The sequence below is a fragment of the Xenopus tropicalis genome, chromosome 3 (genome assembly GCF_000004195.4).
Source record: "Xenopus tropicalis strain Nigerian chromosome 3, UCB_Xtro_10.0, whole genome shotgun sequence".
NCBI lineage: Eukaryota > Metazoa > Chordata > Amphibia > Anura > Pipidae > Xenopus > Xenopus tropicalis.
The window spans coordinates 39,744,433-39,760,447 of NC_030679.2; the positions used below are offsets into that span (position 1 = coordinate 39,744,433).

General features: G+C 40.3%; 1 protein-coding gene across 1 annotated transcript in view; it reads left to right on the forward strand.

Moving 5' to 3' along the window:
• Nucleotides 1-764: 764 nt before the first annotated feature.
• rbm27 (RNA binding motif protein 27) overlaps nt 765-16,015 on the forward strand; it is a 44,008-nt gene continuing 28,757 nt past the window's right edge. Inside the window, exons 1-5 of the mRNA XM_002935266.5 lie at nt 765-1,076; nt 9,865-9,983; nt 11,632-11,783; nt 12,943-13,025; nt 14,049-14,266. Coding sequence (XP_002935312.3) covers nt 1,018-1,076; nt 9,865-9,983; nt 11,632-11,783; nt 12,943-13,025; nt 14,049-14,266 — 631 coding nt within the window. The 5' untranslated portion in view covers nt 765-1,017. The remainder of the gene's footprint in view (nt 1,077-9,864; nt 9,984-11,631; nt 11,784-12,942; nt 13,026-14,048; nt 14,267-16,015) is intronic.

Sequence of the window (16,015 nt, forward strand, 5' to 3'; positions counted from 1 at the left end):
GTGCCTGTATGTTACCCAACCACTCAGATTGTAAGCTCTACGGGGCAGGGACCTCCTTCCTACTGTGTCTCATACCACATGGTACTTATATATATACATATATGTATTTATTTATTATATCATTCATCCTCCCTGTGTGTAATTTTGTATTCTGTAAGACTGTACAGCGCTGCTTACCCTTGTGGCGCTTTATAAATAAAGTTATACATACATACATACATATTGGGTGCTTAAAAATTAGGCTTATACTCGAGTATATACAGTAACAATGTAAGGTCCCAGTCCTCCTGGCCTTCAGTCCCATCCCTTTTATTTTTAAAATGGTACTGCCACTCTCTGTTTACACTGGTAGCAAATGAGTAAGCAGCTTCCATTTCCTATTATGTGGCTAGTGCTACTGAAAGTCACGGCACATACAGCAACTCAATATCACTTCAGGTCTATGATTATATGAGCGCAAAGGTTAGCTCTAGGCTGCACTTGCCCTTTGTCCTAAACTAATATATTATGTGCACTATAATCCTTTAAACTGACCGGGTAACCCGGCTATAGCCTACACATACACAATTTAAAGAGAATATTCTACCCCCCCAGTGTAATACACACACACCACCTTCTCCATGCGGCAGCACACTGCTTCCATGCGTGGTCCTCCTCCTGGTGTCCGCCACTCGTTCAGCTCCGCCCACAAAGCACACCAATTGGTGTCCTCTCACGCCAGCTCTGCAGATGATTGGCTGAACTAAGCTGTCCGTCTTCCGGCTCACCGTAGGGCCTGCTGTCTTCTAAGTTGTACTGCTGTTGGTTAGGGGACTTGATCCGGTGTTACAGTGGGGACCCTCGGACAGCATTTCTCAGTGTCCGCCGTTCCCCCCTATTTCCTTGCCATTATTGGAACCTGTTAGAGAAGCGACACAGAGGCCAGTAGTACGGAGAATGAGGAGCGTTTGTATCGCGATATTGCTGCGATAGTGGCTCCTCCACGCCCCCCAACCCGGGCCCGCGATAGCCGCCGACATGCTGATAGAGAATGTGGATGCTTTCAAGACGTGGCTGGCCAAGTTACTGGAGCCCATGTGAGTAGGTGCTACAGGCCTTGTAGGGGGGAGGGGGGCAACGCTGGGCTGCAGCCGTAGGGCAACAAGTCGCCTGGGGCGGCTGTAATCGGCACTACCTGTGGGCTAGCAGAGAACAAGGAGGCTTGCCACACGGGCCAGCTTGACATATACCTTTAACCTTAAACTGCAGCTCCCAGTTGCCTTTGCCAGTACCTGAGTATTCTGGGAGTTGTAGTTAGATTAGCTGCTGAGTCTCAGGTTTACCCAGTCCTCTTAGTGACTTCTGTGTCAGACTGAGCATTGTGCATGAGCATATACTCCAAATAATTAGGAATGTAAAGTGCTTTGGTCTCAACCAAGATACACCAACCTAAGCTACCCCCATCAGCTGCTCTGAACTATAACTCCCAGAATCCCATGGATGCCTGATACAGCATAGGAACAACTGGAGGGCCTCCATAATGGGCATCTTTTGGCTGAAGTACATTAATTGCAAAGTACTAGTTAGGGTTTCTAGCCATTGAGTAATCTTATAGATTGCTCTACATTACTTAAATTATAGACACACATTTCCATTCTGACAGTGATTCCATTGTAATTGATGGACAAATATATGGGACTAGAGATTTTGGCTATCGCTAACATTAATGGTAACAATTACCAGAAGTTCAGCATTACATGTAGTCATTCTGGATATATTTGACATGCTAGAAATTTTGGTTTTTCTATACCTGGAGGGCCACCATAGGTTGCACATTGCTGTATTATTGGCCTCACGTGCCGTTGTTGTAAGCATATAACACCCTTTTCCCCTTTACTATATCTCCTTTTATTCACTTCAGTGTTAGAGTGAAGACACACGGAGCTACTAGTAACAGCTACAGATATAGACAATGCTGATTGTTTACTGATAACTGTCTGTACATGTGTTTTAGCAGAGGCAATTCTCAGTATTGTCTATGGCAGGGTATTTTCTGGAGTTTAGTAGCCATGACAAGTAGTTGCTACTAAGTAACTCTTTGCCCTTAGAATCTATTTAATCTTATCACCATGATATTAGTTACTGTGACAATATGTCCAAGAAATAAGTAGCGTTTGCTGTTAAATAATCCAGGCAGGTGCCACTGCTTTGTACATTTACCAATAGGAGTTTACAGCAGATCTCTTTTATAGTCTTTATAAATATATAAACTTGGTACCAAGTGTGTTTTCTGTTCTGGTTAACAAAAATGGTTTACAGTTTTTTTATTTTGTTGGGGACCTCAAACTCACTTGATCTATCTAGTTAACTTGCAGCATCATAGGGGAATGCAGACCACATTTTTGGTCTGATTTAGATTAATTAGCCCATTATTGTTGGCTGTAGATGTAAATGGTTTTCTTTCACCAGATGGACAGACTTAAAGCCTATCAAAAATGTCAGCCCTGTGACAAACTTCAAAATATTTACTATTTAGAAATATCTCAACATTTTGGTTAATCCTTTTTAGTGTTTCTGTATACATATGGGTCCCCAGAAGCATATTTAATATTTCTAGACCAGTGGTTCTCAACCTGTGGGTCGGGACCCCTTTGGGGGTCAAACGACCCTTCCACAGGGGTCGCCTAAGACCATCGGAACACACATATTTCCGGTGGTCTTAGGAATAATTTTATGGTTGGGGGCCACCACAACATGAGGAACTGTATTAAAGGGTTGCGGCGTTAGGAAGGTTGAGAACCACTGTTGTAGACTTTTGCGTCATTTGCTGAGGACAGGGCAGGTCTAGCACAGCTGTGCGTTTGGGATGCTGTTGCTGTAATTCCCATGGGGTCCCATTGCTATAAGAAGCACTTAGTACTTAATGGTTATGTGGGCATGCAAAGCCTCCATTCCACTGGAATCCTCTTGTAGCTGCCACATTTCTCAGATGCTGGTAATGTGCAATACTAACTTTATGGTATCTGTTAATCATGTTTGCAGGGTCCACCTTTAAAATCAAAATGTTTTAATTAAGTGTCTTCAGAAAGAGTACATTTTGATGGGAAGTAGCCTGTAGATTAGTGCCCCCAAGATGAGCTACAGTGGCTTAAAGGAGACATATCATATAAAAATTAAGAGTATACCAGGGAATTATACTCCTCTATTATAGAAAGATTGTGCCTAAAAAAAAAAGTTGATTTAGTCTGATTTATTGAGAAATTCCACCAAAACTCTACTAGCCCCGCCCATCTATTCCACTTCCTGCTGACTAAATTCTCTGGATGTGCAGGGGAGCCGGCGGCACTCAGTACACTGCAGTGTAGGATAGGAACCAATCAGCAGCTAGGCTTACCTGATAGGGAACTGAAGCCTGTCTTTGCTTGTGTGAGTGCAGGGCTGTGATTGGCTATCCCCTTCCTGCTGTGCTTCTGGCAGGGACCGTAAGGACACGCCCACCCCTCATTTGAACCACAGACAGAGAACTGATAGGATCTATAGGGAGCTCCAATAAAGGGGTCATAGTCTAGAAAGTTAGGGTGTTTCCCATTTATCCAATATGTCTCCTTTTAACATTTCTAAAACACAGGGGTTAAGCAATGTATTGAGGATCAGTAATTTTAACAGTGTGCCATACTCACCACTGTTTATAATAACATCTTAACTGAGTTTTGTTGCATTACATTTCCACGATATTCAGTTTAGCACCAAAATGTGACACATGGCCTAAGGACTAAATAATTGCATTTTTTTTACTTTAACCTGACAGATATAACTGTTCTAGGTCCATGCTGCAGCCAAAAGTGTCATTACACCTGTCTGTCCAACACCTCATTCCCAAAACAAAGATTTCAATGTGAAGTTAGTTCTCCCTTTGCTGCTATAACAGCTGATATTCTTCTGTGAAGGGTTCCCAACATTCTTGGTGGAATTTGCTTCCATCCAAATACTAGATCATTACTGGCATTGGGCTTGCCCATAAAGATATGCTCCAACTAATAATTCCTGAGCTAATGTTACTTCCAGAGACAGTTTAACCTTTGATAGTGTTTCAGCTTTGGATATGCAGTGAAGGGAAGTTAATATATACTTTTGGTCATGTGTTGTATTCTATTGTATATTCTGGTATGGCATCTCTTATCTGCAATGCTATGGACTTGGAGTTTTCTGGTCTTGCTAACTGGATTGCTAACAGCTTTTTGGAGCTACCCAAAAATACAGCACCAAAATGTCAAATGTCACAGAAAACTATAAGGCATTAGAGTCTATGGGAGCAACCTGACTTTGTAAAGTTTCATATCTGCATTTTTTGGGCTGCTGTAGCTGCAAAATACGGCTGTTACAGTGCTACCAAGAATAATGGTAATTAAAACAAACTACAAGCAAAGCCAGCTACCTTCATGAACACTAGTGGAAACTATAGCTAAAGCTGGCCATACACTTAATGATTTTTATTTCACAATTTCAGTGTGATCTGACAAAATTGTCATAAGGTTGGTGTATACTCTACGATCATAAATCTAGCAATCTTTCATTTCACATCAGTCAGAAAATCGAGCCGGCAGGTTTAAAAATGTTCGTCTTTAAACGGTGCAATTTGTCCATTGAAGGGATGGACAGATTTTTATTGCTTAGGGAGGTGGTACTTACATGATAAAATGATGACAGGTGTCAATGAGATTGCAGGAACGCTTGTTTGTTTCAATAAATAACAGCAGTATGAATATATATATATATATATATATATATATATATAAAATTAAATATTTTATAGGCTCAAAAGAGAGAAATCACACAGATATGTTAAATATTTTTGGCTTTTTTTTTTTTTCACTAAAGGACAAATCTTACTTTTAGATGAGCATTTTATGATAAGTGCTTATGATAACGGAAAGTCATTTACAAATGTACATGAGTATGGCCAACTAAAATAATCTCCCAATCAGCACGTAATCACCATAAAACAAATATACGGAGAAATATTAGTAGATAAGAAAGTTCAGTATCCAGATATCATTGTGTTCAGGTTTTCAGGAGCTGAAGAATGTTGCTTTCTATTGTTTCAGTTTATTTGGCGGGAAGACCTACTCCTGATTTTTATCCATATATGGAAGGAATATAGAAGGAATCCTGTGAAAGCCCAAGTTCTCCCAGTGGTGGATCAGAACCCAGCTACTAACCAGTGCAGCCCACAATGATATCTGATAAGCATATGTAGAAAAAACATTTAGTGGAAAAAGTATTTAGGAAAATGGCATATGGGGAGATTTGTTGCCCGCTGTAAATATTTGATACTGTGGGCTAAAATCTCCTGAAAATGTCAAGGGAAGAAAAAGCAATAGAAGGCATTTCCCTGCAGTTAAGCCAAATCATAGTAATGTAATATACCTGCAGCCATTCAAATGTTACAAAGAGGATAGCATTTGTGGGCAACAAATCTCAGAAGGCTGAAACCCTCTTTTCATTTGTATGCAAATAGAGGGAATCCAGCGAAGGAAACCCCTGGCAGTGGATTGGTATAATGGAAAGCCTATCTGAGAGGCCATAGGCAGCTTTTCTGGCATACCCTTTGAATTACAAAGTGTATTTTCACTCTCAGGTAGGACAAGTGTGGAATTAATTAATAATATCTGCACCAATGACTGCTTCCCCTTTTAGTTGTATTATTGTTCATGTTGCAGGAAAAGTACTGTTTAAAAAAACAGTTGGTGTTCTTACATTTGCCAGCCTATTTATTGTCTGCACTTGAAATAAATGAGCAGCTCAGAGTCAGCAGAGTTTTTATCCTTGCTGAGATCATCTCATCTTTGCTGACTGCCCTCCCAGCTGCTGCCCACATGTGTGCATCGCTCTCCTTCCTCCTGTGCATACACATTGGCTGGGTCAGAGCTTGAAAAAGCAGACATGACAGCTAAAATACATGGGTCAATTAAATAGGGTATGTAGACTGATATTTTGGGACAATTTGCAATTGGTCTTCCATATGTGTCTTTTTTTGAATTGCTTATTTTTTGTTTAGCAGCTCCCTAGATATTTCGGCTGCTCTCTGGCTGCTTTAATATAGAAACCAGGCAATGGTTTGAATAACAGACTGGAATTTAAATTATAAATAGGGGTGGGTCTGATTCAAAAGACTGGTAATGAAAAATAACAATAAAATTGTAACGTTGCAGAGTAAGAGATTTTTGGCTACTGGCATCAGTGACCCTCAACAGCCATATAGCTTTTTTAATTGCAAACCTCCAAGAATAGCAGGGCTATTACAAGCTAAAATGTAAATCTTGGAGTTGAGCTTTGAATAATTTCCTGTGTCTGTCAGATAGGGATAAAGGGGTCGGAGTGTGATTCTGCCAAATCTTAGCACTTTTCACAGCCGAAGGTTAAGTTATTCTCTGGACAATTGATTGTGACAAGTTTTTATTTACAGTAGATGCATTCTTTTTCTGAAATTTGAATGGAATTAGGATTAGGTTCAGTTAATGGCCTAATCAAAAAATTAAGGATTGACTGCATCCTTAATCTCTGCCACTTGGTTGTGCTAGAGTGGTTCCTTCCTTTGTCTTTGCTGCTTTCATATCTCCATTATTCTAGATATTTCAACAATAAGGAGAAAGTGAGAGAATATGTATTCTATTTATTTATATGCAGCAATATTTTCCATAGGTATCAAAAAGATTTTGATATATTTAATTTTTAAACTGACGGCTCTTTTGTGTCATATGCCATCAATTGGGATACTTAAAGGGGACCTGTCACCCCAAGACATAGCTCCAAATTATTTTCTATATTGTTAGTTAAGCAAAATAAACGTTACTTACGCTATATAAATAATATAAATCTTGTTTCCTACTGTCTTGGAATTGCTCAATCAAAGCAAGCAGGCAGGCACCATTTTGTGGACACTGTTATGAAGGCAAACTTTGTATCATGCCAAAATCTTGTTTATGTGCCAGAATGGGGGACCAGATGTCCATGCCCATGCACTGGCTACACAGTTAGATGATGAGGAGGGAGGGGGAAAGTGAGATGTGCAGTGACATCTAGGTAGTGCTGAACAGAAAGCTAAAGTTATTGTCTGCCCCGCCTCTGTGCCTAAGGCATAGAGGTGGGGCAAGCAATATATGATTGACAGCTGGGATTTTTAAATGCCTTTATAATGGGGTTGGATGTAATAATATAAAAATGTTGATAATAATAATAAAAATGAATTTGGGTTTCATGTTTAATTTGAAAAGGACGTTTATTATACAGTTTTTTTATGTTTGGGTGACAGGTCCACTTTAAAGGACAGCTAAAGCACGACCAAGCCGTCCAGTGACTACAACTATTTTACGTAACTAAAAAGGCATATACACATGATTTCCAAAAGCAAAATAAAGTAAAGAACCTTTAAGGAATGCATGGCCTGTATGTGTCTATGTGGCACACTAAAAAAAAGTTTGAATGCAGGTAGATGTAATAAATAAATAAATGTATCAAGTCTCACCTCAAGAAAATACCGTGTCATAAAGTAACGATCTGGGTAATTTGATGAGTACAGGGTATATAAACTTGCCAAATACTTTATAGATAATTTCTACACTTACTGCTTGTCAAATGGCTAGCTTACCTGGACTGTTAGGAATCAGATCTGCCCCTTGTCAGCTCCTTTGAGTGTCACTGACAACACATATATATTGCAGCTTCTCATTAGAGAAACCTTCTGCATATTCCAATAATCTCTGAGCCACTGGGCAGTCAACGAAATAGGTATAAAACAAATACAGGTATGGAATCCGTTATCCAGAAACCTGTTACCTAAAAAGTTCAGACTTCTCCATTATAGGCAAATACTTTTATTTTTAAAAATGATTTCCCTTTTCTTAAGTAGTAATAAAACAGTAGCTTGTACTTGATCCCAACTAAGATATAATTAACCCTTACTGGAGGCAAAACAGTCCTATTGGCTTTATTTAATGTATAAATGATTTTTAGAAGTACAGGTATCGGACCACTTATCCGTAAACCCATTATCCAGAATGTTCTGAATTCCGGAAAGGTCATCTCCCATAGACTCCACTTTAATCAAATAATTCACATTTTTAAAAATGATTTCCTTTTTCTCTGTAATAATAAAACAGTACCTTGTACTTGATCCCAACTAAGATATAATTAATCCTTATTGGAGCCAAAACAATCCTATTGGGTTTAATTAAATAAATATTTATTTTAGCAGATTTAAGGTAGGAGATCCGAACTACGGAAAGACCCATTATCTGGAAAACCCCATGTCCCAAACATTCTGGATAACTGGTTCCATACCTGTATAGTTTATCTGTGATCAGTTATTTAGTATTATGTTTATCAGTTCTTTCAGCAGCTATCTGGTTGCTTGCTTACCTTAGCAACCAGGCAGTGGTAGCTGGTCTTGCTTACCTTAGCAACCAGGCAGTGGTTTGAATGAGAGAGCAATAGAATTTTAGCTCTTGTTGTCATAGCCCCTATTTGAAAGCTGTAAAGATGTAAATGGAAGGAAAATCATTCAAAAATTAAAACAAAAATAAAAATGAACAGCAATTGCAAAGTTGATTGGAATCAAACATTGTTATATATTAAAAGTTACCATAAAGGTGAACCAAGTTTTAAACATAGGGGTTTAATCAGCTAAACAGTTACACACAGAATGGATTGTACAGCACTGCAGAGCCTGTCCAATGAGTTAAGATCTTTAATAGACTTTTCTTGTCTTTTAATTTCATCTGTGGTAATTTTATTTAGGTTTTAAAGAACACATAACAAGGGGAAAGGGGTATTAGGGGTTTAGGTGAGCATCATCACAGGTACTGAAAAGACTTGTGCAGCATAATTAGCGATAGCAGTGATATCTTAAAACAATGCACCGTTTACATAAAGGTCTTAAGCTGGCCATACACGGGCCGACTATAGCTGCCGATATCGGTCCCTTGGACCGATTCGGCAGCTAATCGGCCCGTGTATGGGGAGAGCAGAGCGGCCTGGCCGACCGATATCTGGCCTGAAATTGGCCAGATCTCGATCGGCCAGGTTAGAAAATCTGGTCGGATCGGGGACCGCATCGGCTCGTTGATGCGGTCCCCGATCCGCCTGCCCCATTGCCGCCCACATAATCCGATCGTCTGGCCCCAGGGCCAAACGATCGGATTATTATTTTTTTTACCTAAATGGTCCCCGATATCGCCCACCCGTAGGTGGGGATATCGGGGGAAGATCCGCTCGCTTGGCGACATCGCCAAGCGAGCGGATCTGCTCGTGTATGGCCACCTTTACATCCTGCATGTTGATTTAACCTTGTATGTAAGTTGATCCGTATATTAAACAATACATGCAATAAATCATTTGTTCGCGAAACAGTGTCTGTCCAGTTTTCCCTGTTTTTTTCATATTTTAGTGGACATCCCCATGTCATGTAGGTCAGTTGAATCAGAGGTAATATAGAGCAGATTAGGCTAAGACATTCTTGTAGTGTTGGGGCGTTAGTGGACCAGCATTTTATTATTATTGCTTTCCTTGCCAAGTATAACCGGGTTCTCCAGAGGGTACATTGGGAATCTCACCTACCACATTTATTTGTGGTGATTTTTAATAATGGAGATTATACTCCCCCTCCTTGGTAGGTCCCTTTTATCCCGCTAATGTCTTTAAAGCAGTGCTGTAGAGCTGAAGGGTGGGCATCTTTACCATGTTCCAAATGCAGTGTTGTAGGTATTTGATGGAAATGACTTCTATGCAGATACATTTAAATAAGGGTAGCTAAGAATATCTTCTAATTATTCCTAAATAATCTTTTATCTCCGCGCTAACAAGGTGTTTGTTTTCTTTGTCTAACAGATGTGATGCAGACCCTATGGCACTAGCGAACTATGTTATTGCTCTGGTCAAGAAGGATAAATCTGAGAAGGAGCTAAAAGCAATCTGTGCTGACCAGCTGGATGTTTTTTTGCAGAAAGGTAATATTCATAGTCAGCACCATTCTGTTTTGGGGTCCAATTTAAAACATATTTCTTTTTGCAGGTACCAGGCACTACAAAATTCCTATAAAGGGATGATTCTGGTCCTTTATAGAATTGCTGCATTCTCTCTTATGTGTTTGTCTAGCCTTGTGCAATGGCATTTAAAATGGATTCCATTTAAGCTTTTTAACCTAACACAGTAAAGAACATAGAATGTTTTCAGTGTCCGCATTGAGTGCCTAATTTATAAAGCAATGAAATAGTAACAGTTAATATATCAACGAAATTAACCAGATTACTTAAGGGATAAAGCTGGCCACACACAGATAAAATCGTGCAAAATGTAGCATGTGTGGGCTACGAATTATCATCCCGATAATTTTCATACCATGGCTATTGGTCGTTTTGTTGATCAGACAGGTTAGAAAATTTAAGTTGGATAGCTATAAAATCTGCACATGTATTATGTATCTGAAAATATCCTTGGGGGACCTACAATGCATTTCCAGGAAGTCACTTTCGTACGATTGGTGTCTGCCTTATTTCATGTTCAGAGTATCCCCCAATTTGTTATTTTTAGGGCTCAATCCTACAATTTGTCTGAATGTTAGTTTTAAAGGTATGATCAATATCCGAACTTTCTTCGGAAGAAGAATAAAATCTGAACATGAATTGCCACTTATCCCCAGTGGCCTTTTTTACCATAATTGTAATGTGGCAAAAAAACACCTGTAGAAAATGAAAGCATTTTTATGTGCATATATCAGCCAGCCATTTCTAATAACCCATGATTTATCCTACTCTTCCACAAACCTTTGCAGTAATTCACGTTTCCCACAGGCCACCACAATGTAGTCCTGTACGTTGGTATCGGGAATGAATCTTGCATTTTTTACTACCGGTAATTTCATAAAAGTGCCTGAAAATAACCTTGCTAGCACCAGCTAGACTTTCCCCTTGTTGCTGGCTGCTTTCCCAGGTTGGGCACTTTGCACTATAGGATTCCAGACAATCTGCAGCTAGGTGGACTTGAAAGGGAACTGTGATTGGTTTTCCACATCCTATTTGGTTTCTGTACTTGGGTAACACAGACTGGATATAACACAGAGAGCATATAATCTTTAATAACTATGTTTTTTTTTTTGTTAATTTAACAAAAGTAACAATCCCTTTTAGCCCAAACTGAAAGCAGGCACCGTATATTATTAATCAACAACCAGCGTGGTTTGTTATCAACTAGGTGATTTTCAAAAACACCACACCAAACATGTCCTTTCTAATATTCCTTCATACTTGGACTATTAATTTACAAGATCACATGCAGCAATTTACAGATTTTCTCTGAATATTACTCTCTATATCATACTAAAAGTTAACTCAAAGAAAAACAACCCATTTTAACGTGAGACCTAAATGTGAGATTAGAGCTCACCACCGAAACATTTGCCCACATTCTGTTCATTCGAATGGGTTTTTTTAGAAGCGTATTTAACAAATGGTGACCTTTAACTTTCACCCATTTATAAATACGCTTTTAAAAATCCTATAGGAATGATATTGAGCTGTAATGTCACAGTATGATAAATCTGTTCCTGAATAAGGTAAAGCATTTTTAGCTCATTGAAATGATTATATTTTCTTTCAGAAACAAATGGTTTTGTGGATAAAATGTTTGACAGCCTGCATACCAAGGTTTATCTTCCTCCCGAAGAAACAATAAATGCAGATCTAAAACAAGAGAAAGAAGAAATTAAAGAGGAAGTTCCAGAAAAGCGACCAATGCCAACTCCTGGAATGGTGAGATTTTCTTTTTATTAGTTTGCAGTGCAGGGGTTGACAAAGATTTGTGTATTCTGATTAACAGTACATGTGTATAGTGTGACCACATGGCCAGTGAGGCTAAGTGCCCAATCAGAGGGACCCTATTTTCATGTCTTAAGACACAGTACACACACACATACTCTCGCAATCTCTTGCTAGTCCAGCTAGCAAAAGATTGGATTGAAGCCTATTGTAGCCAATTTCACCCTTCTCGTGTGGCCAGCTTGAAACAGATCAGTTGACTTTCAAATTCAAAGGCTGTATCATTGCAGGAGTGGCCAGCATTAATGTTAAAGAACAGTATTTATGTTCTTCTATGACAGTATTCCATTGAAGATTGTTTTTTTACAGCAGAATCCTGCATTGAAATCTGTTTTTCAAAAGATTTTTATTTGAAATATGAAATTTGTCATGGGGCCAGCCATGATCTTTCCCAGGTGCCCTCAGCCATTTGAAGTTTATCAGAGCACAAGTCAATCATACTATACTGCTGCTTGGATTCTTAAAACTGCATGCGAAACTCTTTTCACCGTAGTAAATCACAGCATAATATTGTTGTTGCCACATTTGCGTGCAACTTGCATGCAAATTACTCAAATACTTATTTTGCAGGTACCCGCTATTGCAATTGTAATTCTGGTAAAAATTTATAGCCTTTTGTGTGTGCTTTGTAGTATGTAAATGAAATATGCCCTTGTACTTGATGTTAACTAAGCATAAATCCATGCAAAACATGTATTTAGCTAGCACTCTTGACATGTGCTATCTCTTTTATAAAGGATCTGTAACAACATTCTCTCCGAGCAGAAGGCCATCATCTTAAAAAAAAAAAACAAAAAAAAAACCCTTGTAAAACATTTTATGCTAAATACAACCTATAAAGTACTTATTCACAAACACCAATCAACAAAAATAACTTGATTGAATGGATAGGAAGTGAGAAGAAGGTGTGACTTCAGTGGCATGACTAAAGAGGAAACAGACCCTGTGGTCACTGCGGGACATAAGGGTCCAGATCACACTCTTTTTCTTCTATAGTATAGAAAGTTCCCTTCCCCAGCCACTCTCCGACCTGAAAGTGAATTCAGCCTGTTTTGTAAGTACTCTTGGTGACCTTTATATTTTAATATCCTAGGAAACCTATGAGGAAGAGAGGGACAGCAGGAAGAAGAAGCACCCAAGTCCTCCAAGAAATCGGTCTGATTCAAGTGAAAGAAGGTGGGGCATATTCTTATCAGGGGTACTCCTGTTTCTAAAAATTGTAAGGGATCATATTCCATTTATGCTATATAAGTCTCTGAATTTTAAGCTGGCCATACACGCACCGATGATATCGTACAAAACCTCTCTTCGTACGATATTCGGTTCATGTATGGCAGGTTTGGCAAGGCGTCTGATATCGCAAAAGTCTGCAGATATCTGTCGACTCGTCGATCAGCCAGGTTAAAAGATTTTGACCGGGCGCCATTGAAGGCGGGTGAGCAGAATCTATGTTGAGGGCTGAATAGGTAGAATTCCTATTGTTTCTACCTCCATATCTGACGATTCAGCCCTGAACGTCCGTTACCTTATTATAGTAACAGTATATTAAAGCATAAATTATATATTGAGAAATATTTTCACCACTGTCTATGTGGTTAGGGTTGGAAAGGATTTGTGTTAAGATTATATTTCCTCTCTAAATAGTGTAGGAAGCATAGCATCCATATGGCAAAATTGTACTGTACTTGGGGTATGCCCATACTGCAAATACCATAATTATCGAAATGTTTATTTGCAGGATCAGGTCTTCTTTAACTTCAGGTTGGTTGATGAATATATTTGTCAGTGAAGGGAACACATCAGATTTAGAGTTTTGAGAGATACAAACTCTGGACAGCCTTTAGTGACAGACTTGCTAACATGGTGATAATACTATGGCTGTCAGCATTCTCTTGTGATACTTCAGGTGCCTCGTACACAAGTAAGGGAGCAGCTACTACCACAGACTGGGTCGGCAAGGGTGCCAGAATATATGTGGCAAATCACACAATAGTCTGTTATAGGGGATTTTTTTGGCCTCTTTGTTAATTAAAACTTCTTTCTTTGTGAAGTAATGTTTTCATAATGGCTTTACAGTGTATCCCATGACAGATTCTGTATGTGTATACAGATGTGTATTGGTTTCCTGCTGTAGTTGTGGTATGCAGAGAGCACATATATTATTATGTAATCTTTCTTCTTAATTGTCCATGATCCTAGAATACGGGAAAAGAAGAGAGAAGATGGTAAATATAGGGAATATGATCGACACAGAGACAAGTATGACTGGCGGAGAGGCAGAAGTAAAAGTCCTACGAAATCCAAGTCTACTAATCGGAGCCGGAGCCGCAGCAGAGGAAGGAGCAGGGAACGTGAATCCACCCGTAACCGGGGAAATGCCAAAGGAAATTCTGTACAGCAGTCTTCTTCTGCCTCCCGTAAGGATAGCTATGTTTCTATTTCATACATTTATTTTACCTTTTAAGGGGATACCCTCATTGTCCTGTGATAGGATACACTGACCTTATGATTAGGCAGTATTTTTTAATACTGTTGTTCTGCTGATTTGCCATGATAAGTTAGATTAAAGGCTCTGTCGAATCTCTAAAAGGCTCAACTATGCTGTTTCATGCTGAATTCCAGTCCGTGTGCTTGCACCAGGGGGAATGCAGTGGCTCTGGGTACAAGCACATCAGCAAGATTTCTGGAACATAGGGGCGGATTCTTGGCCTGCATTTATCCACAGGTTGAGAATCCGCTCCATAGGGCAGACCCCTAAGCTTAGACTGTGGCTGTGCAGAGCAGTTCTGACTGTGCCAGTCTTAGGAGCCCTTCACTGCAGAGCTTCTTGACTATAGCAATTTATGCAGCTGAATGGTTCATCTAAACCAGTGCTGTCCAACTTCTGTTGTACCGAGGGCCGGAATTTTTCCGACCTACATGGTGGAGGGCCGATAATGGAAGCCAGTTTTGACCACTCCCCTTTTTGAAACCGCACCCACTTGAAACCACACCCATGTTATCACATGGCCATACCCATATTAATGGTTGTAGTACAGCAAAAACCTGCCATACCTGTGTGTGCCATACTCTGCCTTCCCTACCCTGCCTGTGTGTGCCATACTCTGCCTTCCCTACCCTGCCTGTGTGCCATACTTGGCTGGTTTATGCCATACTTGGCCTGTGTGTGCCATACTCTGCCTTCCCTACCCTGCCTGTGTGTGCCATACTCTGCCTTCCCTACCCTGCCTGTGTGCCATACTTGGCTGGTTTGTGCCATACTTGGCCTGTGTGTGCCATACTCTGCCTGCCCTACCCTGCCTGTGTGTGCCATACTCTGCCTTCCCTACCCTGCCTGTGTGCCATACTTGGCTGGTTTGTGCCATACTTGGCCTGTGTGTGCCATACTCTGCCTTCCCTACCCTGCCTGTGTGTGCCATACTCTGCCTTCCCTACCCTGCCTGTGTGTGCCATACTCTGCCTTCCCTACCTTGCCTGCGTGGGCTATACTTTCACTGTGTTTGCCATTCTTGGTTGGTTTGTGCCATACTCTGCCTGTGTGTGCCATACTCTGCCTTCCCTACCCTGCCTGTGTGTGCCATACTCTGCTTGCCCTATGATGCCTGTGTGTATGGCACACACAGGCAGCATACAGTGACACAATGCTGGCACTGCTCCTACAGTCTGCACAATAACTATATATTAAAAAACTTTTTAATTGCAGTACCACCTCAGTATATTTTCTTTTTGTAGTGTGCAGGGATTATTTGTGGGTTTCTACTGCTCCTGAGGTGTGAACAGGGGAACAATGGGGGTGATTACAGCCTGAGCCTGAGGTGTGAACACTGCAGGGGGTGAACAATGCAGAGATTAAAAGGTGTGAACAGTACAGGGGATTACATATTTAAACAATACAGCCTGATTACAGCCTGAATCTGAGGTGAGAAACATGCAGGGGGCCAGTTAATCACAGTACTGATACCATTTAAAGCTTACACAAGAGTAAGCCATCAAAGCAGCCAGACAGGTGGGGGGCCACACAGAGGGGGGTCGCGGGCCGCATGCGGCCCGCGGGCCGCCAGTTGGACAGCACTGATCTAAACTATTCCAGTTAATTATCCAGTTAAAAAACATTTCAGCTGCGTTCTTTAAGGAAACTAGGCAGAGAGATGTATTTTGCAACTCTG